The sequence below is a fragment of the Ctenopharyngodon idella genome, chromosome 19 (assembly GCF_019924925.1).
Source record: "Ctenopharyngodon idella isolate HZGC_01 chromosome 19, HZGC01, whole genome shotgun sequence".
Taxonomy (NCBI): Eukaryota; Metazoa; Chordata; class Actinopteri; order Cypriniformes; family Xenocyprididae; genus Ctenopharyngodon; species Ctenopharyngodon idella.
In genome coordinates this window covers 26,877,549-26,904,211 of record NC_067238.1, presented here as the reverse complement: position 1 = coordinate 26,904,211, position 26,663 = coordinate 26,877,549, and the positions used below count along the sequence as shown (strand labels likewise).

Here is a 26,663-nt window from a genome sequence, read left to right as displayed (position 1 = left end):
AAGGTTGGGAAGAGGGCTGAACTCCCACAGTAATCAGCTCATGTTCCAATCAATAGGTGGGAGTCCGCCTGCTGAATAATTCAGCACAAATGCTCTCTCAAATAAAGAAGCCATGAAAATGATATAAACCTCGGTGCTATTATGATAGCGGACATTTAATTTAAGGGTCAAACCATTAGATGAAATTCGCTTGAGCTCAAATCTATTTGAGAGGGCTTGTGCAAACTTGTTTAGCTATTTTTTCTCTCTTATCCGTATTGCCTCCTGTATTGATTATTATGTGGAAACAGTGCATGCATTTGTGTGTGCATTGCATATGTATGTACTATATTACTATATGTGTGTGTTAAAAGGGGGAAAATTACCCCTTTAAAAGGAAAATTACCCCCCAAAAAAAAAAAAAAAAAAAACAATAGAAATGTCCAATTCCGTGGCATATGGCCTGGTATGGCGCCAGATACGATGGCCGTATGGTTGAACAGCGCTGTGAGATGGTGCCATTTTTTCACACCTCAGATGGGGCGAAGCAGTCACCTCTCTCTGGCAAACCCATTGGGCATCATTTACACCGCTGAATGTGGGAAGAGGGGGGAGGTCTGTCATTCTCAGAGTCACACGCATAAAACTAAGACAATAACAATTAAACATACCTAGCAAGTGTCACAGTACAGACACTCTGTAAACAACCACCGCTAATGAGCTCTCTGCACAAATCTCACATAAATGCTAAACGTAGATCTGTGCGAGCAATACAGACGTGATGTGCATATAGAAACGCATTAGCAACAACATTGGAATATGTGTATAATGAGTTGTTGGTTGGCATATTTTGGACCTGTATTAAGTCAGCATGCATGTGTGTGCACTACAAAGGAATTGCTAAAGCTGAAAACAGAGCCACTGTCACTAGGGACTCTTTGATGCCTCTACATGCCTTATTCCCATTCATGCTAATAAGGCTAAACACAGCAGATGGGAGAATGGTGGCACCTTAGAAGAAAAGAAAGGGAAAGATTGTATAGGTGATAAAGAGTGTGAAAAAAGTAGCTGAAAAGTTTTTTTATATTTTATTTTATTTCAGGTAATGAAAAAGTTTTTTTTTTTTATTATGGTGTTAGTTTCAGTTTTAGTTGTAGTTAATCACCCTGGTGTAAGGGTTAGGTATGGAAGCTTGTTTCCACCACTAAATAAAATAAATAAAAAAAGGTAATTGTGACTTTATCTCACAATTCTGACTTTTTTCTCAGAATTGCGCGATTTAAACTCGCAATTGCGATACAAATTCAGAATTGCGTGTTATAAAGTCAGAATCGTGTTATAAAGTCAGAATTGCAAGATATAAACTCGCGATTCTGACTTTTTTTTCCTCAGAATTGTGAGTTTATATCTCACAATTCTGACTTTATAACATGTAATTGTGAGTTTATATCTCACAATTCTGAGAAAAAAAAAGTCAGAATTGCAAGAACCTGCAATTCTCACAATTCTGACTTTATAACTCACAATTCTGACTTTATATCATTCAATTCTGACTATAACTCGCAATTCTGCCTTTAACTCGCAATTGTGAGTTTATATCTCGCAATTCTGAGAAAAAAGTCAGTTATAAACTCACAATTGCGAGAAAAAATGTCAGAATTTTGACAAATAGTCGCAATTACCTTTTTTTATTTATTTATTTTTTTTCATTATAAACAAATAATAATAATAGGAAAAATCTTAATACTCATGTGGGAATTGTAGGAATGGAAGTTCTGTCTTTCAGTTAAAAAGTGCTAATCATCTTTTTGATGGAGTTTATTATATACAAATGAGCTGAAGAAACTAAATTTATGATGGCATATCCCATTGTTGTCAGATTTTGTTGCTGACTTATGAATATGTTGTTAAAACTTAATCTTGAGAAACACTTTCCCATTTCAAGTAGATGAACGTTTTACTTGTTTATAGAACCTGGTCTCCAAAATGTCCGCCAAGTGAACTGGCTTGCCTTAAAGGATATTTGATAGAAGTAAACAGAAAGTCCCCACCAATATAGAACAACAAACATGATTGTGTGTGTGTTTTATGGCAGGTGTCAAGTTGAAATGGGAGTGTGTGTGTGTGTTTGTCCCTATAGTGTGTGTGTGTGTTTATTGTGGACTGTTGATTGTTTGTAGATTGCCTGAAGCAGAACTGTGCCAACCTTGTTTTTCTACCCTTTATCTGGGTGATAACACCGCTTTGGAGGTACTCAAAAATATCTAAGGGTACATGATTTTAAAGAACAGGGCAGATGTGACACATTAGTGGAAAATTTATGTTAGTGTACATTTATTCCAGTTGTCAGCATAGTATTGATGTCTAGACATACATACTAGCACAAGGTCTGACAGATTAGTCCTATTTTTTTTTTTTTTTTTTTACTGAAAACTACATGTAATGATATAATTATATACCAGCTTTCCCTTTTTACTATTACTATTTTTTACTATATATATATCATGGTTTCCACAAAGATATTAAGCAGCACAACTGTTTTTGACATTGATAATAATAATAAGAAATGCTTCTTAAGCAGCAAATCAGCATATTAAAATGATTTCTGAAGGATCATGTGACAGTGAAATGAAGATTTGAGTAATGGCCATGACAGGAATAAATTACATTTTAAAGTATATTTAAATATTTATTTATTTATTTTCAAATATTTTAAAAATTATAATAAAATTTCAAATTGTGATAACACTTTTTTACTGCAATATTGATCAAATAAATGCCTCTTATGAGCATGAGAGAATTTCCGACCCCCCAAAAATAAATGACTAAATGACTTTTGGACTCCACAGTATATGTGTTTGTAATTGACTGTGTACATCCCATTACCTAGGGAATGTGCCTAAAAATATTCCTCAGTTGTCTCTTATTTTTTGTGATTTGTTTTTCTGCCATGTTTATTATTGCTTATGTGTGCATCTTATAACATGTTCAAATGTCCCATGCCGCTGTCTGTAGACTATTAAAACAAAGAGTCTTTATTGAAATATGCATGAACACAGTTGTGCCAGGCTTAATGATGTGTCTGAATTAGCAGGTTGCAAGTCTCATGCAGAGAAGGCGGATCTGAAGGGCTGGGTGAAGAAGACAGCGTGCATGTGAATGAAGGGTGTGGAAGAAGAAAGAAAGAAAGAAAAAAAAACAGCCTTTGTATGAAAAGACTTCATATTGTTTTATAAAACATTTGCTGTTATTGTATATCAGCAGGCCTCAGCTGCTAATGACCATTCTCACACTGTGATTATCTGACTGAATAACAAAACAAAATCATCAAACTGGGAACTGAGTTAAACAGTCGTGTTTGACGTCACACAACTGTTAGAAATGTATTTACTAACGTTTTATGAACCATATTAACATCTCTAAAATAACATACCTCTCAGCACACAGCAAGATGACTAGTTTTCTGCGCAGAACTGATGCTATAATCCATAAACACTTCATGAGAGCTTAAATGTGTGTTAGTGAAGGCAGAAGTCAGCACCAGATTGGATTATGGAAGGGTGCTGCCTGCAGGTTCATTGCTTTTTTTCCCCTCCACTGACGACCTACTTTCCCCTGCCTAGCGCATGAATCTGTGTTTATTAGGTATTTGCCTGAGGGGGGAAATATATATCCTGATTTATATTAACAATCCATATCATTAAATAACCCATGGAAAAGGTCTGTAATTGAATGTTTACGTCTTGTCTAGACAGTGAGCAAAAAACCCAATCAGTATTCAAATAAAGGTAAATACAACAGTACTTGAGTGAGCAATCTCATAATTATCATGAATGCTTCAGCATATAGAAATGGATCTATCTTGAAAAAAATAAATAAATAAAATACATATATTTCTTTTTTTTAATATTTCTTCTTTTCTGTTTTCCTAAAATAAATTCAAATGTATTATTATTATTTTTTTTTTTTTTTTCCAATTACTATTATTATTATTATTATTTAGATCTAACTTTACAAAGAGACCTTGGGTTTTGGAAAGGCGCTATAAAAATAAAACATTATTATTATTAGTAGTATTAGTATTAGTAGTAGTAGTAGTAGTAGTGGTTGTTGTTGTGGTGGTGGTAGTAGTAGTAATAGTACTAGTAGTAGTAGTAGTAGTAGTGGTTGTTGTGGTGGTGGTGGTGGTGGTGGTGGTAGTAGTAGTGGTGATGGTGGTGGTGATGGTGATGATGGTGGTAGTGCTGGTAGTAGTATTAGTAGTAGTAGTAGTAGTAGTAGTGGTTGTTGTGGTGGTGGTGGTGGTGGTAGTAGTAGTGGTGATGGTGGTGGTGATGGTGACGATGGTGGTAGTGCTGGTAGTTGTATTAGTAGTAGTAGTAGTAGTCGTAGTCATTGTTGTCATCATAGTAACAGTAGTAGTAGTAGTAGTAGTATTGGTTGTTGTGGTGGTGGTGGTGGTAGTAGTAGTGGTGGTGGTGGTGGTGGTGGTGGTGGTGATGGTGGTGGTGGTGGTGATGGTGACGATGGTGGTAGTGCTGGTAGTAGTATTAGTATTAGTAGTAGTAGTAGTAGTAGTAGTAGTACTGGTTGTGGTGGTATTAATAGTAGTGCTAGTAGTTGTTGTGGTGGTGGTAGTAGTAGTAGTAGTAGTAGTAGTAGTAGTAGGATATCCTTTTACACAGACTTGAACATGTTGCTGGGTTTCGGGGGCCTGTGCTGGAGTGGTTTGCCTCTTACCTCAAAGGGAGAACGGTTTCTGTTAAAATAGGGAATTGTTTTTCATCTGCTCTAATACATTATGGTGTACCCCAGGGTTCAATTCTAGGTCTTCTTCTTTTTGCTTTGTATATGCTTCCACTAGGCCATATTATTCAGAAACAACTAATCATACCAATTTTATGCTGATGACACTCAGCTCTATTTTCCTGTCAAAAATAATAATTGTTCTGTGTCTAGCCTGTTTGCCTGTCTGTGTGACATAAAATGCTGGATGGACAACAACAACAACAACAACAACAAAAAAAACTGAAATTATTATCTTCGCACAATCAGTTATGACCTCTGACACTCAATTAGCTTGGTTCACTCTCCTCAAATGATCATGACTGTGTCAAAAGTCAATCAAACTGTGTCATTTTTTATTCCACTTTGAGTTTTGATAAGCAGATTAGTGCTGTTGTAAAAAGCAGTTTTTTCCAGCTAAGATCTTTTGCCAAAATCAAGATGATGCTCTCTAAGAAAGACGTCATTCATGCATTTATTACATCAAAGTTGGATTACTGTAATTCATTATACCTGGGTTTGCCTAATTCAGCTGTTAATCGCCTACAAATGGTTCAAAATGCAGCAGCCAAGCTACTGACTGGCACTAAAACATGTCAGCACATTACACCTGTGCTTGACTCTCTTCACTGGCTACCAGTTAAGTCCCGTGTAGATTTTAAAATTTTGCTTTTTGTTTTTAAAGCTTTGCATGGACTTGCTCCTCAGTATATCAGTGATCTTCTCTGCCCGTACACTGCCTCAAGATCCCTTCGCTCATCAAATCAATTTCTACTTTCTGTTCCTCGTTCACAACTAAACATGATCTGGCTTTCTCAGTGGCCGTTCCTAGACTCTGGAACAGTCTCCCTCTCCATATTAGATCTTCCCCTTCTGTTTCTATTTTTAAATCCTCCTTAAAGACTTATTTGTATTCTTTATCTTTTAATTGAGCGTGTTTTTTTTTTTTTTTTTTGTCCTGGTTTTGGTCCAGTGTTTTAATTTGTTTTAAATCTGTTTATATTTCCTGTACAGCACTTTGGTTGCAACAACTGTTGTTTTGAAATGTGCTTTATAAATAAACTTAACTAAACTAGTTGTAATAGTAGTGCTAGTAGTGGTTTTGGTGGTGGTGGTGGTGGTAGTAGTAGTAGTAGTAGTAGTAATAGTAGTGGTAGTAGTCGTTGTCATAGTGATAATTTAAGTAGTCGCCGTCGTTGTAGTAGTAGTGGTGGTGGTGGTGGTGGTGGTGGTGGTAGTAGTAGCAGTAGTAGTAGAAGTAGTAGTAGTGGTGGTAGTAGTAATAGTAGTAGTAGTAGTAGTAGTAGTAGTGGTGGTGGTGGTGGTGGTGGTAGTAGTAGCAGCAGCAGCTGTAGTAGTAGTAGAAGTAGTAGTAATAGTAGTAGTAGCGGTAGTGGTCGTAGTAGTAGTAGTTGTTGTAGCAGTGGTGGTAATAGTAATTAGTAGTAGTAGTAGTGGTGGTGGTGGTAGTGGTGGTAGTAGTAGTCGCCGCCGTCGTAGTAGTAGTAGTACTGGTAGTAGTAGTAATAGTAGTAGCTGCAGTAATGGTGGCAGTAGTAGTAGTAGTAGTAGTAGTAGTAGTAGCAGCAGCAGTAGTAGTAGTAGTAGTAGTAGCAGCAGCAGTAGTAGTAGTAGTAGTAGTAGTAGTATCGGTAGTGGTAGTGGTAGTAGTAGTAGTAGTAGTAGTAGTTGTCATGGTAGTGGTGGTAGTAGTAATTAATAGTAGTAGTGGTTGTGGTCTTAGTAGTAGTAGTAGTAGTAGTTATAATGGTAGTAGTAATAGTAGTAGCTGTAGTAATAGTGGTAGTAGTAGTAGTAGTAGCAGCAGCAGCTGTAGTAATAGTGGTGGTAGTAGTAGCAATAGTGGTAGTGGTAGTAGTCGTCGTCATAGTAATAGTAGTAGTAGTCATTGTAATAGCAGTAGTAGTAGTAGTCGACGTCATCGTAGTAGTAGTGGTAGTAGTAGTAGTAGTAGTAGTAATAATATTTGTTCTTCAATATTGTTAAAGGTACACTATGTAACTTTTTTTGTTCAAACTTTATTTAATGAGCAAGTACATCATGAATCAATCATGTTTTTGTCTTATAATAAGTGTTTATATTCAGACTATTTTAGACGAGTGGGATGACAACAGCTGTGGAGTAGCCCAGTACCTGTGTGACTCGTCATATACATAAACAGAGAGAAGCAGCTCTGGCTACAATGTTCTTCCACAAGACACATACAGCTTTGTTTATTAACCACTACAGCGCCAAAAGTTACATAGTGTACCTTTAAATTATTTAATGAAAAGTGTGTGTGTGTGTGTGTGTGTGTGCGTGTGTGTGTGGGGGGGGGGGGGGGGGGGTTATTAAAATACAATAATAAACTAACACTCTAATTATTGCATCTCAATAAAACTCTAAAAGCAAAATATTTAGTTCACACTTCTGCTACCAGTCTATAAGACAGTCTTTCATATGCTGTAACTTTCTCATGTTCAGTAACCCATTTTTGGAAGAATGGTGTAGCAGATGTCCACCAACTTACACCAACTGTTTGGATACATTCATCATTTTTTCTGAATGATGCACAAGTGAATGTTCAAATAAAAATTTAGCAAACCATGTATTTTCAGTAGTAAATAAAATAAACCAGAGACTGAGAAGCTAGTTGTGTCTGGAATCATTCAATTAGTATAATTCTTTTAAAATTACAAGAATCAATAACAAAAGCAAGCTGGAGATAATTTACATTGCAAAAAGCTGCCGAGAAATCCCTGACATTTCCTCTCTGTCTATTGGAAGGTGGACACTGTTCTTATTAAAGGACTGTTTGAATAGCAATAATGTAAAAACTGTCAAGCATGGCAAGTCAAATGCTTTTTCCCATCTGATTACCTTATCTCTTCTCACAATGCATAACGTGACGGCCTGCTATCTCTATTTAGGCGAGAGTGGGTTTCCGAGACATCTTTTTTACATTCAGCCGGAGAGTTTTTTTTTGTTTGTTTTTTTTTTTTTGACATTATCAGGATTCAATGACAAACTCATGGTCTGACAAATAGGTTTTAAATGGGCCACTGTCACAGTCAGAAAATAACCAATGTTAATATTTAATGCTGGAGTGTCATTTCATGTCCTGAAGAGGGAAATAGCTTCTGTGGCCTCAAGTTACAATGGTTCACTGACCCTAATGGAAATGGCAGACAGGGCAATAAAACAAAGAATATCAAAATGAATAGTCAAGATCACGTTTCAATATCTCCTCTGATGCAGCATACAAATCTCAAATGAATAAATAAATACATGCATACTGTACATACATTCGCCTTTTTCACAGACAACACACTGTAGCATTTTAAAACATACAAAAGCATGTCCTCAATATGCAAATGAGTGCCTCATAATCACCTTGTTTTTGTCTCTCACTCAATCACTGCTATTCTGTGTTCCTGTTTCTATCTAATTAACATCAACGGGTGCAATTATATGGCATTTAATTGCTTAAGGACAGACTGAAATACAATGCACAGACAAAAGTACGTACTTGTTAGACATTTCATTTCAAAACCATTGGCATCAATCTATCCTTTTATTGCTAGAACAACTAACACTCTTCTGGGAAAATTTTCCACTTGATTTTAGAACACAGATGAAGGGATTTGCTCCCATTCATTCATACATAAGAGTGTCAGTGAGGCACTGATGCTGGGCGTTGGGGCAGGTCAATGTTCCAGTTTCTCAAAGGTGTTCAGTGGGGTCTCTATCTGTCTTTTGTCTGTCAATCTATCTATCTATATACAGTACATATATAGATTTTAACAATTTACTTTAATAATAAACATTTTAATAATTAAAATTGTATGTACAAATGTCACAATGGTAAGTACTATCTAGATAGACAACGTTCAAGTGATAAATGATTGAACAAATAGAACTGAGTGGATTCTGACTAACTTAAACACCTCTGATTGGCTATTGCATTCAAGAGATCAACAGCTATGTCTGTGATTGGCTATACTGCTCACCGCTGCAAAAACACATTGTAAATAGATACAGTGCATTTGATGTTCTCCAGAGCGCAAACACAAATATGCAAAATCTGTTTCGCCAATATATTATTACAATATCAACTGAGGGTGCTCTTGCTTGCGTTCGAGGGTGTTTAGCACCCTCTAGCATCCTCATAGAACCGTACCGGATGGATTAATGGATGGATGGATGGATGGATGACCCATGTGCATACAATTAAAATGAAAAGTCATTCTAGGAATTTTTGAACAAGAAAAACTCAAATCTGCTTCCAGACATTTCAGTCATGATGCTCATCAGTGGTGTATTTTATTTCAGCTGCAGTTGGTGAAATGGAGAGGAGGAGGTACACTGTCATGAACATGTTAGAATTGCTGTGACTGGATGCAATTTATGGTAAAAGCCTCAATGAGATGTGCTCAGCTCAACGGTACGGCATCCTAAGATCAAAGAACTGAGAGAGAGAGAGAGAGAGAGAGCGAGTGAGAGAGAGAGAGAGAATCCCAGCTGTCCTCTGAGGTTTCAAACGCACTCATAGTGAGTTGTGTGCATATGGTCAGAAGGTGCTAACTGGGTGATAATTCAATTCTAGTGATGTATTTTTCATTGCTGTTGGGAACTTGTGGGGTCCGTACTTAGATTACGCTTGAGACCACATATGCTAGAGCACGACAAAACATTCAAATTAGTCTTCTTATCACAAGCAGAGCATAAGCAAAACCCTGCAAACATCACAATTTGAAGATCTGAGACTTTCTGAGATTGGATTGGATGGTGTATTTCTCCCAAAAAAAAGGTGAAATGGAAAGGAGGTGGTGCACTGAACATGTCAGAATTGCTGTGACTGGATGCAATTTATGGTATATTTTTACAATAGATATTTTTGTCATTGAACATAGTTTTGGGTAAAATCATAAAATCACATGTAAAAACAACTCTTAAAGTCATGATGGTAAAAAAAAAAAAAAAAAACACAATAACTGAGCACACTCTCAGTTTACATAAACAGAGATGGTTTTAGCAAACCTCAAACCACATGTTTGGCTATTTCCAGGTCCGTACCTAATTATCATGGCAAACCAGAATTACCCACAATGCATTAAGTGCTCCTCAGAGATGATGGTCACGGTTAGATGGGGTTGGATTCAGTGGGGGAGCTGGTGGTTTAATTTCAGCTAGAGATGAATGACCGTGAGATGTTTGTATTAGATTTAACACACACTTTCCAACTCTTCATTCAATATTTCTGTCCAAAAGCTTAATGCATGATAATATTACTATATTCTGTAATCAAAACAGTATGCTAACCAATTCTACAACCACTTTCCTTTAGGACATAATCGAATGAGTAGTAGAGGCTCTCTCACACTGCTGACATTTCCTTTGACCTCTCAGAGCAAAACCACGTGGGTGTACAGCGGATGAACAGGGGACAAATAAGGGAAGCCACACACTATATAACAGCACAATACCTCAACAAAAGGATATGAATTATGAGTCAACCGGAAAAGCTTTTGTTACCATTCAGCTGCTTAACTGGATCACAAGAGTAAAATGTCTTTTTCAGGCTTAAAGAAATGCAGTCAACAACTAATGAATCAGACCCTTCAGTTATAAATCTGAAGGAGATAAGAGGAGGGCAGTAAGTAGGCAACATTTCAATGTGAAGTACTTAGTATTACAGCAATAAAAAACACAGGAAATAATGGGCACTACTCAAGAGCCAGCTGTGTACCTCGAATAAACAAACACACAACAAAAAAACCTCTATCATTTAAAATTAGTCAAGGAGAAGGAAATAAAAAAATGGTTCAGTTAGAAAGAAATACTATTTGTATTTTGTGTAGATTTTAATCTACATTTAATGCACAAACAAACAAACAAAGTCTTGTTTTCATTATGACTGACAGTAGGGATGCATTATATATTTGCACCATACTGGTTTAATTTTTATTGAAAAGATAGGCTACAAGAAGCATTATTGATGTTACTTTGAAAATCACGGTAAAGATCAAACACAAACTATCTTGTAATTAGTAATCACTCAAATCCATTTAGATTTATAATTATTTAAATGTGTATTCAATGTGTGTATATATATATATATATATATATATATATATATATATATATATATATATATATATATATATAAACGGTTAGTTCCTGTCCTTGCTTCTGATTGGTCAATAGCTGTGTTTTATTGACAATAAAACACGCCTATGACCGCTTCACCCAATGGTTCAGTGTATCACTACACAACACCCTTAGCAACCACTCTTAGCAATGTAAACTGTACGTTCTCAATTGATATTGTTCATTGAAGCTTACTGTATTATGTAGAAGAGTATTGTGAGAAAAAGATCGAGTGAGCAAGTTTATTGCCTGCATTCAGATTTAGCATTTTCCTTCAGGTCAGTCCTTTGTTCATAACAAAAAATCTGTTTAAATGTCCAATGTATTATCCTGTCCTTTCAACAGTTAAGGGGCTTTGCAGTGACTGACAGCACCAGTTAAAGCATTTGTCAGTTGCGTCTTGTTCCGTGTTCACAACAATTCAGTCTTTTCAATTTAAAAATCTTCGCTACTGACTGACACACTCTTAAAGACAGTCTCTGCCGCCATCTAATGGCGTAATAATGTTAAGTTCTGTTGCTGTTCATGGTCAGGGACTATTTTTTTCGGTGGAAGGAAGGCTTTAGTGAAAGTTTACTTCATTAAAGTTGCATTTATACATATTGTTGGCTTTAATATTTGTATTGTGTGGTAACCGTTTTATAAAAGCAGTAAGGTACTTAAGGCTAGTGCTGTATCGTGAATAAGTCACGGCTAAAGGGGTTGGTTTGTGTCATGCCTAACAACACCTTTCGGCCATGACTTATTCACGATACAGCACAGCCTCTCATACCTAATTGCTTACATATATATTATTATTATTATTATTTGCCAAAACGTAAAAACAGAGTTCTTCTGTATTGGCCAGAATTTCAATATCAGTGCATTCCAGAGACCTAAGACTATAAATGCTGCATAGAATAAAAAGACAATAAATGGTGCATAGAATAAATGTGATTCAACATTTTATTCTATGCACCATTGCACTGGAAACAATGTTGGGGAAGGGAAGGCAAGAAACCCTGAGAATAACCTCTATATCTGGCTAGAGTTGCACAGAATGGACTGTGCCATTCATCACAAGAAAGATCCAAAGAGCCAGTGATCCTTCTTACACAGATCACTCCAACACAGCAACCACATTAAATGAAAACTCCAAACTGAATCTATAGCAGGGCACCTGCTGTTCCAGTCAGACTATGGGACGGTGGATTGTGAATGCGAAGAAACAGGGTTCACCTTCTCTCTACCTGCTGAGTTCTGCTGATGCTGCACAGTTTTTTGTTTATTTCCCTTTTTAATGAGGCTGAACTTCAAAGGAAAGAAACGGATGGCTGATTGAGCTACGGTTGTCTACTTATTTGTTTCAAGCTTATTTGATTTTTTTCTTTAGATTCTGCATGGGCTGCTTTCACATGAGAAATCTGATGTAGTATGTAGACAAGTAGACTTCATTTTTCTTGGGCTGTCTGTGCCGTTCCATTAAAATGAACGACAGCTGGAATTGCAGTCAGTGGCATGGAGAGAACCGAAGGCGAAAAGAAGGGCTGTGTTATTGTGTCCCACTGTAATGAGAGTGGTGAACACTTCATCACTCACGCACAAACTCTCCCGTCGCACTGGATGATGGGTGTTTAGTGAGCACGCTCCACTTCTCTCTACTGATTGCTCGCTCCATGTACAAAACATTTATAACAAGCTTTTTTTTTTTTTTTTTTTATTATTTTGTCCATGTTATGTCGTGAAGAAGTCCGACAGAAATAGCGTTACAATCCACATCACTGCGAATTCAACCATTACTCCGCAATGTTCTTTTCCAACAAGCGTGCCTATGACTTGTTTTGAAGTGCTTCCGTTTTTTCAATCATTTGTTTTGCAAAATCATGAGAAGAAAAAACAAACAACACAAAGAGCTATTATAAAGGGCAGTTGTGGCCTAATGGTTAGAGACTTGTAACCTTAAGGTTGCGGGTTCGAGTCTCAGTACCGGCAGTAAATGTAGCAGGTGCCCTTGAGCAAGGCACCTAACCCCCAATCACTCCCCGGGCGCTGCAACAAAAATGGCTGCCCACTGCTGCGGGTGTGTGTTCACAGTGTGTGTGTTCAATACTCACTGTTGTGTGTATGCACATGGATGTGTGAAATGCAGAGATTCTGAGTATGGGACACCATACTTGGCTACACGTCAATTTCACTTGAAGAAGCAAAGTATCTCAGTAGGCCAAAAGCAAAACAGAATTCCTACAGTGTAAGTATATCACAAAATGCAAAAAACACAGAGAAAAAAACGAATAATCATTACTCTGAACAGTAGTTTACTCTCGATGGCACAATGCACCTGTCTGCTGGTCTGCCATTTGTCAAAAACATGGTGATGGCTTTGTGGAAAGTAATGCTGTACAGAATGACAAAGGGGGTGCTTGTGAGTGTCTCAGTCTCTTGGACTCACATAAACACATGACCGCCATCACACATCTAACAAAACCACAAAACTGCAACTCCACCTGAAGTGTGCAAATCTGGGACAAGAACCTAGAGAATAAAAAACAAGAACAACAACAAATGCTGTCAGACAAATAACTTGTCATTTCCAGATAAAATAGATAACCCTTAGGACTGCACATTCATTTTGAAGGTGCAATGTTTGGCCTCTAAAAAATTGATTACACTTTAACAGTATTTTTTTTTTTTAATTTGTTATTGTGTATAGAATATATAATGTTACATTGATATTTTAAAGGGGACATATCATGAAAATCTGACTTTTTGTGTGTTTAAGTGCTATAATCGGGTCCCCGGTGCATCTACCAACCCAGAAAACGTGAAAAAGGACAACCCAGTAACTTAATTTTGGTAAGCCTTTTTCTGCAAGCAAATGAAAAAACAAGCCTTCAGATTTTGCTCCCCTTGTAACGTAGGAAGAGGATCTTATTACAATAATACCGCCCCATAATCTGTATGTTTCCACCCACGGCGCCGCCATTTGGTTTTCGCAAGTGACAATTATGTACCAGTAACTCTGATCCTGGTGTGCATCTGTCCTGCACAGTTTAGCTACAACCATGATCAAACACACCTGAATGTCTTCAGGATTACTAAAGCTACGTGAAGGAAGGTGAGTTGGGTCAGAGCCAAACTCTGCAGGACAGCAGCACTTAAGAACGGCCATCCCTGAGCTCATGATATGTCTCAGCTATGTAAACATTATCACTGATCTGTTAATGGCTATAATAGTAAACAAGAGTCTCCATAAACTTCTGGCATCGGAGCCACTAAGGACGCAGTGGTGTAATTTTTTTTTTTCTTTCTTTTTTTTTTTTTTTTTTTTTTTTTTATGAAGGGAATGTGTCCAGATAAATTCATATACCAGTATGTGCAAGTCATTTTACAGCAGACTGTTTTGCACACTAGGGTCAGTGAAACACCGGATTTGCACAGAAGTTAATTTTCAAAGATGTATCAATACCAACTGTTCATGATCCAATTTCGTATATTTTCGTGATGTTTGCAAATAGTCTTTCTGGATGTGTTTCCTTAGCACCTTGCTAATGTACTGTTAAATGTGGCTAAAGTTACCATTGTTTCTTACTGTATTCAGGGAGACCAGAGCCATGTCATTATTTTCATTTTTAACCCGAAAATGCTTGCAGTCTGTATAATTCTGTATAATTCATAAACGCGTCTTTTTTTTTTTTAGTCTCTCCAACAGTGTGTAGCTTTAGCCACTTTAGCCGTGCAGCACGCTATCAAACTCATTCAGAATCGAATGTTAGCAAACATCCACAAAATACATGCCATACCTATGTGATCTGATATGCTGCATCACAAACAGTTTGTAATGATCCATTTTGAGAGTTATATTTGCTGTGTGAGTTTCTCCTGTGTTGTTTATGTCTCAGTGTATTGGAATCGCAAGCTTGGGGGCGGGGAGCACGAGCTCATTTGCATTTAAAGGTACACACACCAAATCAGCGCATTTTTTCTCCTACCCAAAAATAGGCAGTTAAAACATGGTATAACAAAAAAACAAAACAAAAAAAACATGGGGTATTTTGAGCTGAAAATTCACAGACACATTCTGGGGACACTTGAGACTTATATTACATCTTGTAAAAAGGGGCATAATAGGTCACCTTTAAACTCATTTCAGTCATATATCAATCATATCAATGACCTGTTTTCTTTAACATAAGATTGCCACATTTGGGGCTGAAAATCACTACTCACAAACTCGTAACCCCCTTTATATTACACCTTTTAACTCAGAATAAATCTACAGAAAATGGCACTTGGCACAGGTATCCAAAAAATATTATTGAAAACTATATCAACTACAGATTGTATGCATGTGTGACTCTTCAAAACTGTCACCATGTAATGTGGCTCACATCTAATCACACAAAAACACTTCTTGAATGCTAATGATCGGATCTGGAGAGCCTCATCCTGTGCTGCTCTTGAGGAAGTGTGGAGGGAGTAGAACACACAGTTGAGCAATCAAGCTCCTGAATGGAGTGAAGCCAACTCACTGCATGCATGACTGATTATACTTTCAGGAAAAAGAGCTTGATAACAAATTTCATTCAACAAATGTAATTCAGTTATAAAAATGTCTGACATTTCAGTGTGTACAGTGATAAATCTCACTGACTTGATCTACTAAAGAACGCAAACTCCAAGTGACATCTGACTGCTCTTTTGTTCAAAGAGCATGGGAGAAAATAATGCAAAACAATTGCCTTTGCCTACTATTGGACATTCAATATATAAACTACAGCACTTTGAACACAAAAGGCACTGTGTAGCCCATGGTGACTTTCCATTTCCCAGTACTGACCGTAAACAATCAACTGGGCAGTAAAACTGTATGGCTAGAATGAATCACCTTGGAAGAGGGGTACAGACCTCCATTGGTACACGTATACCCTGCATTTCTCTATTAAGATCAGTGCTGTCAGAACATCGGTTTTCATTAAACCCGTCCCATCACCTCATTGACAACTGACACAGAAACATGTCTCAGATCAGTAGTTTCTTGGAAACTTCTCCAGACAACATCTGCAGGAAAACAACATCCAATATGGAATAGGGGGTGATTGCAGAAGGACTGGTGGGGAAATGAAGTGGAAAGGCAGATGTCTGCAGAGGACAGCAAAAAAGGAGGGAATGAATGAAACAGATGGAGAAGGTGCATGGCACTGCCCTACAACGGCAGTAGCTACACATTTCAATGAGTTATTAGCAAAATCGTGTCACTTAGACTAATAACATAGTCCTGCAGGACACTGTTTCCGCTCTATTTTGCCCAGATTCAAAGAAAATGTGTTAAAATGTATACAAAATAAACTAAAATTCAGTAATAAGTCATTACTAAGGGTGGGCTCACACTTGACAGGTTTGGTTCGATTAAGGGTGTGTTCACACTTGTAGTTCGGTTTGCTTGGTTCGTTCGGTCCGGACCAAAAAAAAAAAAAAAAACCATTTAGTCCTGGTCCGCTTAGCATTCACATTGGCATTTTTAACACCAAACCTAAAGGCATAGGGATATGTTCACAACCTGATTGGTCGGCTTTTATGATGTATATTTCACAACGGAACTTACCAAACATCCAAAACAATGCTGTGTGCTGGGATAAATGTGCTCGTTGTATGTGTGTAGCCAACATATGATGGTATTTTGACCAGCTGAGAACTCGTGAAGAGCTTATAAAATGTGTAAAGCAGTCGAAACAGCGGTTCTAATGGCTGTACCGAACTGTGATAGGCAACATCGCGACTATGACGAGAAAAAAATAGGTATGCTTGAGCATTCTTTCCTTTTTAGGGTTGCATCTTGTGACATCATATCCCATTTTTGGTTCATTTACATGTCTTGGGTCCATGTTGCGTTCATATTTCATTCAAACTGCACCAGAGTTCATTTGGAAGTGGACCGAGACCCATCTTTTCAGCGGTCTCTGTCCGCTTGTTTGATGCATACCAGGGTTTGGATGGTAGCATTGACACTTATTCAAATGGACCACACTAACAGAGCAATCGTACCAGAGTTTGTTTTAATTGAACCAAACATGCCAAGTGTGAACACACCCTAAAACAAACTCTGGTGCTCTGGTGCGGTTTATTTGAGTAAGTGTGAATGCTGCCATTTGAACCCTGATGCGCATCAAACAAGCACCAGAGCTCGTTTGAAAGCGGGCCTAAACCCACCATTTCAGGGGTCTCAGTCTTCCAAATGAACACTGGAGCAGTTCACAACACAGACCAAAGACATCACACATGTGTTTTGTCTTTGGCAGTGCGGTCTCAAAAGGAAAATTTCACCATCAAAACATTGCTGTTGTGTAGTAATTCTATCAACCATCTGAAATCCTTAGATATCACATTTGGAACAATACAGTAAATATAATCTAATTTGAATTGTATAAAACAAACTATCTTCAACAGCAATATGCAGAGATTTGCTGTTCACTGGAGACTCCAATATTAGCCAAAAAACCTCCAATATTAGCCAAAAAAAGTGTGATTTTCGAATAAAACACTACGTTTTGCTGGTAGATGCTTTAGAAACACTATAAAATGATCTGATGTACAACTACTCCATGTTGTGAGTGGAAAACACTCCAGTAAAGCATATTTAACAGGACAATCATGAGTCATAAATCATCAATGGGCGGGTCTGTGTGCTGCCACAGCTGTGGATGAGACATTGGCAATTGTAAAGAATCTCAAATAGCATCATACACAATGCCGCATAACTAGATTATGAGAATATTATGGAAAAATTCATGCACGCCTTATGGGGGAAAAAATGCTAAATTGCACTGACTCCCCCATAACTGTTTTCAGTAATATTAAAGGCATAGTGATACGCAATGCAAACAGAGTATACATTAAGGGCACAGTTCAATAGACTATAATTTACAAATCTTCTTTGGATGCACTAAATAATGTTTTTTGAATAAAGTATAATCTATAATCCATCAAGCATCCACATATGAGTAATGCTGGACTTAGTCTAAGCCTTGCCATTTAGATTACTGTAAACAGTCCCTTTTTCTGTCACACAGACTATTTCCTCCATCTCCCCCATTTTAAATATGAAATCTTTTTAATTCTCTAGAGACTTAACATTATATTTAATATCCAATTCAAACATTTTATCCACACAAAAACAGTGTGTGTGTGTGTGTGTGTGTACGAATGCATTGGCATGACATAGATGAACATGAGTTGGTTGGATTACTGTGAAATCTCCATAAATGAATCATTTCGAAACAATTACAGACATTTTCAGCCAATTTTCCACCAAATTTACTTGTCAAGACTCGTTCATATCTCATAACCACTCACATACTGACTGCATTACATTGAGAAGCTTGCATAGTCAATGTGACTAAAGCAATATAATTCTCAGTGAAGTATTCCAAACACTTGAAATACTGTCACATGAGACTCTCAAGATCCTTAAGTTGTACTCAAGTATCTTGTTTGAAGCTGACGGTCTCACACAATCATAACACACTGGACTCGTGAAATCATTTTACATAATTTTACATAAGAGAGCTTTACTTTCAGGACACTTTCAATTGCTGAATACAAAACAAGCAATGAAGCAAACGAGGTAGGTAGGCACTGTGTAATGGTGCAATGTGGGAAAACGGAAGTCTGGGGGCAGTTCCATCAGGGAGTATGGCTGAGTGCTCGGCGTAACTATGATGAATTGAGGGTCCCTGGTAACTCACTTACAGTAAGCCCTGCAGACCTGGCCATGAAAAATGACATGGATAAAATGTTCTCTCCCTTTTCGCCAATGTTTGTCTTCTCTCTTTCATTTCCCAGAAAATGATCTATTTTAGGCTCCCAACAGAAGAGCAAACAGAAGAATCTCCACTGGGTTATTAAAACATCACAAATAAAAAGAAAGAAAAAAATGATATGAAGAACTTATTTCCTGGAGTAGATTCCACAGTATTCAGACGGAGATCCACCTGTAAGCATTTCTTAAATTTCAACCCCAGTATTTTATTAGAGACATTCATTGATCAGCTCTTAACTGCCAAACGTAAGTATGAGGGGTTCCGACATCTAATACACTCTAACATAATATAACTTTTTTTTTAATAAAACCAAATTACAGCTGAATGCCAATGAATGTATGTTAAGAATAAGGATACCTTTGTTTACATTTTGTTTTGTGATTGCTAAGTGGCGTGGGTATGTGTCTGTACATGAAAACACTGCAGATTTCTACAACTGATAAAAATTGCATCGACCACTCAGGAAAAAAAAAAAGAAAACTTCAAATTTTAGCACCGGATTTTAGTGCTGGATCACAACTCACAACAAAAAAATACTGGAAACTCCTGCTCAACAAATGGAGATGGTTTTTTGTGTCATATAAATTACTGTTTCAAGTATTGGGGACAAAATCAGCCTTGATATAAAGTAATAGGGACATGTCCTACCCATCCCCACTATAATGCCACCATCGGTACATGACAGTACACAGTACAGTACAGTTCAGTACGATTCGGGGCAGTAAACTCTGATCCGGCCTGTGTTTCCACCGCCAACAGTACCCTTACTTGATAGCCATGGTGTATGCCGGAAAGTAGCAATCGATGACAACCCAGCGATCGAGAACAGCCCAATCAATTCGTCGTAGAGCAAAATTACCATCCAATCACAATTCGTTATTGATTAACTTGCCATTAGCGAAGGCTGGATAGGCAGAATCACGCTGAATGACACACACCAGAAGCGCGCGCTCTCTCTTTCCTCGCGCGCAATCCCAGTTCTCTCAGACAGCGCGCGATCAGTTCTCTTTGCGTCTGAATGGTCAAATGCACACATAGTTTTTCAAAATGTCCATCGTGTGGAGTATCTCATGTAAATACAGTCGGTTAGAACTTATGGCTTAAGTGGACCTAAACAGGTGGGTGAAAATCGTATGTGTCAGTATATTACATCCATGAATTAAAGGGACAGTAGCCTAATTAAATATTTATCTGTCATTAATGTTAATCAAACAACAAAAGATGTTAAATAAACGTATCCATGGTAAATAAACCTACTGTATCTGAAAAACAAGTTTATTTAATTTGTATCTCTATCATATTTGTCATATTGTTTGTAAATTTCTTTTATATATATATATATATATATATATATATATATATATATATATATATATATAGAGAGAGAGAGAGAGAGAGAGAGAAAAAGAGAGAGAAATTAAATTTTTAATACCATGGTCATATTACTCCTTGTTCACCCGTCCCGTATTCCACCATGAGAAATCTGGTCACCCTACACAGTAAACAACAATGGAGGACAAACAGCAGATCTTGTTCTTGCTTTTCGGCATGTGGATGTCACAAAAAGAAACGGTATTGTGTTTCAACTGTATGTCACAAAAAGAAACGGTATTGTGTTTCAACTGTATTAATAAATTGGCACCTCTTGTGTTGTCATTCCCCTTGTAGCACGTGCAAGTGACAATTCTCTGTCAACCAATCAACGTTCTGCAGTGAATTTAGCTCCACCCTTTAGTACTGGACTACTGTGCTAGGTACCCCAATGGAAGGGTCCCAAAAAAGTGGTACAGTACGGTTCGGAATTAGGGTGCCATTCACAACTTCTGACAATGGAAACAGCGAAAATATGACACCTGTGCATGTTAAGCAAAGGAGGTGAAAATTAGAAGGGAAGTGTGTGGATGTGAAATGGAAGGCGTTGAGTGGGTGGCAAAATAAATGGATATTTGACAAGTTGCCATTTCAGTGGAGAGATGCTAACCTTTCCACATCAACATACTTCTACTTCTGCCAATGTGTCTTGCATTTGAGCTACAGTCCAGCTACTGTATCTAGCTAGACACTTATCCTGAACTTCCTTCAACTTGGCATTCGATCTCAATGCTTCTTGGATACAAAAAGGTCAAGTCAGATTACGGTTAGCTGATTAGTCAGATAGGAAATCCCCACTCACGCCCAAACTCACTTATTACACTCAGCTTTCACATCAGACATCAGACTCCCAACGTTGAACCAGGCACAAATCAAAAGTCTACTTAGGCTAATTGCAAATGTGGATGCAAATAACTATAATGCTATTGAGAACATTAGGTGGATGGATGGATGGATGGATGGACTCATCGTAAAAGAGGGTGTGACTATTGTTAATGAAGAAATTCTCATTCATCCATAAGGAATTTCTGTTTTTGCTGCTATAATTAAAATCAGACTAAACCTATCAAAGAGGTATTATTTATCTTATGCTACAGTGCCAAATTGTGCCACCCATGCCAAAAGCTGCAGGTGTTTCATTGTGTGCGAGGCAGCAATCATCTGCGCAAATACGTTTATCCAAGCGCTGTGAAAATTTAGAGAACCACTCAAGAATCAACTAAGATAACAAACAGTATTTTTGTTCTTGTTTATTCTCCATCTTTCACTCCCACCTCATCCAGGTTCTCTCCCATTAGTGTCTATAGCATGGATCTAGAGCCAGAGCTCAGCTGCTGCCTGGCTCAACCTGTCTGCTATTTATATCTCCATCAGAATAGTCGCTATGCAATAAAGTATGGCAGTGCTCAGCTCAGCTCCTCACAGACAAGCTTGTGTCAAGTGTGTGTCTACGACATAACAGACAGACAAAGAGATAAAAGTAAGGGATGGGAAAGTGAGCAAGTGGCATACACACTGTAACCACAATCTTAAACTTTTCTCAATAGGAAATATTTTCATAGTGCAAATGTGTATTTGACATCATGGGTGGGAGAATAAAGACACAAATCAGCTTTTTTTGTAAAATTATTCGTAGAAAGGCCTTCTAGGAGGTGGCATTGGACAGGAAGTGTATGGTGTTGATTTAAAGCGGTTTAGCATAATGAGTGCAATCCCTTTGCACGTTTCAGGAAAGCTAAGCAGCCTACTTGCAGGAACGTGAGCTGTAGTGAGTGAAAAGCATCAGGAACACATTGTGCTGTTCCGCTAATGTGTTTAGTACCGTCATCAGCTACAAGCTTATCTGACTGCAGTCTGAAATCAAAGGGCAGTTCTTAGGTTAATTTTTGAGATCATCATCAATTTCTTTGGTGTTACAGACTACCTAAATAAATGCAATGTCTGAGGAATACAAATTTGTCAGTGAAAAAAAAAAGCAGAAGCTGCCTTCTCAGCATCTTCTGTCAGAAAGCTGCCTTTAGATGTGAAAAAAGGGTTTGCGCCACACACCCAGGTAATTACAACCGCTCCCCCACGCACAGGCAGGCGGCAATCCATTCTTAGCAAACTAATGAGGTGCACGATGCAAGCGTGCATGTGTGAGCAAAAGAAAAGGAAAAGAGAGAAGGGGGCAAGTGGAACAAATCACGCTGTCAGTCTGTCTTTTGTCATCTTTTGGCGAGCACTCATCAGGATTCTCCCCTCGCTCTTCAGGGTGAAAGAAGAAGAAAAGAGCGAGGGAGCACACAGATGCTAACCTAAGAGCAACAAACGGCAGCGGGAGGAGGTGACCTATTGCAAACTGGTAAGGCTGAGAACATTGACACACACAATTAAAGAAGAGAAGCGTTGAAAATGATGGCACAAAAAACTAAAAGACAGCTAAAGCGGCTCTGTGACGAGGCTCTTGTGCGAGACGGACTATTTCGTGTGGGCGGCACTTGTCAGGCAGGTTGTTGTGAGCAGCTGGACCATACTCAAGTAAAGTACCCAGACAAGCAGCAGCAATTTGGCACTTGATGAATCCGAAAGAGAACTCCATTTCATCCCATCTCATAATGGTTGCGTCTAATGCTGGCTCCAAGGCAAAATTCAGGCTGGTGGCTGGGCATAATTACAGCTTGATCACCTAGGGAATGTTTGCACACTTCCATATGTTTCCCTACTCTCTATTTTTCTCCATGATTAGCCATATCGGAGCACACTGAGAAAGCAGAGATTCACATGGATGCGTTTTCCCTGGGATCCAGAATCTAAAGAGAGTCTTGTTGTGCAGTCCTCAGGTGGTGTCTTTGGTATTGAAGTCTGACTGAGCGAAAATGTTTGAATTAACCGCTTGACACTTGGCCTCTTGCCACCAATAGATCCCCTATGTTCTCCCGCACTGACATGCCCTCCCAAGACCTTTTTAACCACAGGGTCAAAGGCTGACCTAAAGAAAAGGATGCTGAAAGGAAAGGTGAAAGGTGCTGAAAGAAGGAAACAGAAGGGTGGACATTAGTGAATGGGGCAGTAAAGGAAGATTCACACTTTCAGAGGGAATAAAAGGCATCTCATCTGCCTGACTAGGTGGGTGGGGTAAAAGGGGGAAGGGTCCTGTTGGACTCAATGGCTTTCTCCCACATGTACGCCACCACTACGCACAATGCTGACCAGGGAGAGAGTTCAGCCCTGTCGATTAAGATCAGCGTGTATGTGTTATATCAGGCAGCTGTAGGGCAGGGAATGGCCCACATAGAGGCCTTGGAGAGTGACGGTCATGCAGAGGTAAACCCCTGGAAGGGAAAGCAATACAGTTAAATGAAATACTGTACAGAGCAGCAAAGAAACTTGAGACTGTTTACAATAAACTACAAAATGAACTCATGATCCCAATATGCCCTTCACAAATGCAATGGCGTTGAAAAGGGGTGCTGTTTACAGTGTAATATTGGAAGATATAAGGCAATAAACTGGGCCAGACACCTCCCTAGAGCCTTCAAATACAGCCTCACAGCCCTGAAAACAGGGACATGTAAAAACAAACTGCACTGTCAAATATTTCAGGGCTGAAATAAATTATAGCTTATTGACAGCCTGCAGGTTTTATTCAACTCTGAGTATAAAATGAGAGAGTTTCTTGCTGCTGTGCCTTTCAGAAATGCCCCATTGCATGTGAAATTATCAGCCCTGCTGGCCACCCAATAGGTTATTGATGTTTATACATGGATGGCCATGTTTGGTGTTTAAGTATTAATTTGGGAAAGTCTGGAACAAGTCACTTTTGCAGCCGAGTTTCAGTAAAACTGGGGAGGAAGTTTTGAAAACTGAAAGTTACCGTGAGTTGTCATGACACTGTATGTTTCAAGGTGTTCTATCTCAAAAGATGAAAAATTGATTACATCTAACTAAATAATGATAAAGGTGTCAAAAGTGCTGCCACAGAACAAATTCAGGTGTCTCCTACTCTTCTTTATCCAGAACCATCCAAGGGGAACTATAGGAAATGTTCTTCCAACAATAAACTCTCTGCTGACTGGTGAACATCAGCTTCTGTACTGATGCACTCTGCCAGAACCATTTGTCATAACCACAAAATTTATTGTGCTCTTATCAAAAAACTGATTTGTTCCCATATGAGCCCTGCAGATAGGCTAAAACTGTTGTACTAGACTTCTGCTTTAGTCCCATGTCCCCACAGATCAAAACACTAAAATACTGAGTGAATCACAGGAAAACAACAACCCTTTGAAGGGATGAATTTGCCTGTTTCCACGAAAGCTTGAGGTTTGCTTAACTGGCCTTGCTTGAGATTCTGAGGTCAAGTGCTTAAACACTTGGGTTTCAATTTTAGGACTTACTATGTGTGTATTTATGGGAAATTTAAAAGCGAGGCTCTGCTGTATGTAGGTTAACTTGCTTCAGTCAATCTGTTTGTCCTCCCTCACTCCATGTTTAATCTCCTGCACTCAGTGACAGTAGTGGGGGCAGGATACTGCACCACACTACCACGACATTCCCGGCAGCACTACAGCTATTATACACTAAAAAAAGTTGAGCAATGTAAAGACGCAGTATAAGGAAAGTAACAGTACCTATGCCAGACAGAACAACATTAAAATGCACCACCTCTCCTTGAACCCTCACATTATATGAGTTGTCAAATAAACATGTTTTATAGTCTGCTCATTAAAGAACCTACACCCATTTCTTGAAACCACTGATACATTGACCACCTTCTCCAGATTTGCACCCCACACATTGATCAGGCTTCTTCTGAGTTAGACCAGAGAGTTCACAATTTACCATTGATCCTGCAGGATTCCAATCCTGTCCAGCCATGAAGCTGTGCATTGATCAACTCCAGTAGGACACCAGTGGCCCCATTGCACCCTCTTCATTGATCCAGAGCTTCTCCATCCATTCCTGCCTGAGACTCTGGCCAAATGACCCATTGATCTGTGGCCAGTCCAGAGGAACCATTTCAGCCTCCCAGTTCACCCTACCCCTCCCCATCCCAACATGCACCCGAAACAGACTCACCCCCTTCAGCTTATTCCATCCCCCCACTTTCACCGGCAGTGATGTCCCATGCATGGCAAATCTGCACCCCTGATAGGTGTAGAGACACCACCCCAAAACCAGACAACACTTCACATTACCTACTAAGACAACTGCTTTACATTCCACCAAACTCATATCTAAACCAGAGCATGACTCTACAGGTATTTCAAACATCTCCAATATTCACCTACTAAGCCTTGCATTACTGTTCTTGTGGCATTTCACACGTTTTTGGCCATGCTGCTTTTGGAAAGCTCACTACTTATTCACATCCACTGAAGTGATATTCATGTGCTTAATTATTGTACAATCATACTAATGAAGTTTTATTTAAAGAATCAACCATGCCTCGTATCTTTCAGGATGTACTATGGGGGCTATACATCTCGTAAAAGTGTGTTGGAGGTTTACTAGTGATTTGAAGACCATCCCACACGTTCTGAAAATATCAAGCACTCTTCAGCAACATTATACTTTTAAATATTCTCACTGCTCTGACAAGAACTAAGAGCCAAGGCTAACAGATAAAATGTCTTTAACCTAAATGCACACTGAAATATACTGTCGCCCATTACAAGTAACCTCCAATTAAGGTACTTTCACTGGGACATCTAATTTCGACTCTGGCATGAAGTCAGCATCTCTTTCTCATCACAAACCTGTCTCTGAACACAACAAAACACACTAACCAATGTTCAAAATTTTAAGCATAGACTTATGCTTAGGTAAAACAGTCATACCTGTTTGCCAGATGTAGGTGGGTTTTGTGTTGGCGACTGTTTGCGTCTGGACATCCCAAACCCCAAAAAAGAGCAGAGCTACTCTGAAGAGGGAAGCAAGAGCCCCTGCGGAAGTGCCCCCTCTCCCTGCCGCCCTGCTGGACAGCCCCATGGCTTCAGCCCGGCCAGATAGATCCACACGGCTCAAGTCTGGCCAAACAGACCTGCACGATACACACACTCAGCAGGAGATGTGCGCACAAGAAGATGCGGCACAGGGGAAAGTGTGCCTGCTATTGTCCCTCTCACTCTTCTGCACGCGGTTCCTCCAGGAAAGGGTAATCCACTTGTCTCTCTCTTTCTCTCCTAACTCCTCTATTTTCCCTCCTTTTCTTTCTTCTTCACTGTGTTCTCTGGGTCAGTGGAGAAGAATGAGGTCTGAGTGAAGGAGAAAAAATAAAAAAGCCAGAGGAACAATAGATCCCTCAGCTCAGCGCGCTGCTTGTGCGGCTACTGCGTCCTGGCTCAGCCTGGCTGATACAGCACCTCCCATTCCCCCCTCCTCTCTCTTTTTCTCCCTTGCTCGCACTCACTCATACAGTCTCGCTCTCCTTTACTAATCCAGAATCCACCTGCAATCACTCTCTTTTATCACATTGCCCCACTATCAAGGGTTGCACTATTCTTCACGCAATAGGGAACTGGGGTAGGTGCCGGGGGTCGAGGTAAGAAGCGCGTGCATCATTGTGGTGTGTGTTGATTTAGGATTGGTTGATAGAAG

The 26,663-nt window shown here is 38.8% G+C and overlaps 1 protein-coding gene across 1 annotated transcript in view; it reads right to left on the bottom strand.

The window, feature by feature from the left end:
* Positions 1–26,412, bottom strand: part of thsd7aa (thrombospondin, type I, domain containing 7Aa) — a 119,423-nt gene extending 93,011 nt beyond the window's left edge. Inside the window, 1 exon segment of the mRNA XM_051873291.1 lies at positions 25,904–26,412. Within this exon segment, the coding sequence (XP_051729251.1) occupies positions 25,904–26,054 (151 nt within the window). The 5' untranslated portion in view covers positions 26,055–26,412.
* Positions 26,413–26,663: the final 251 nt, after the last annotated feature.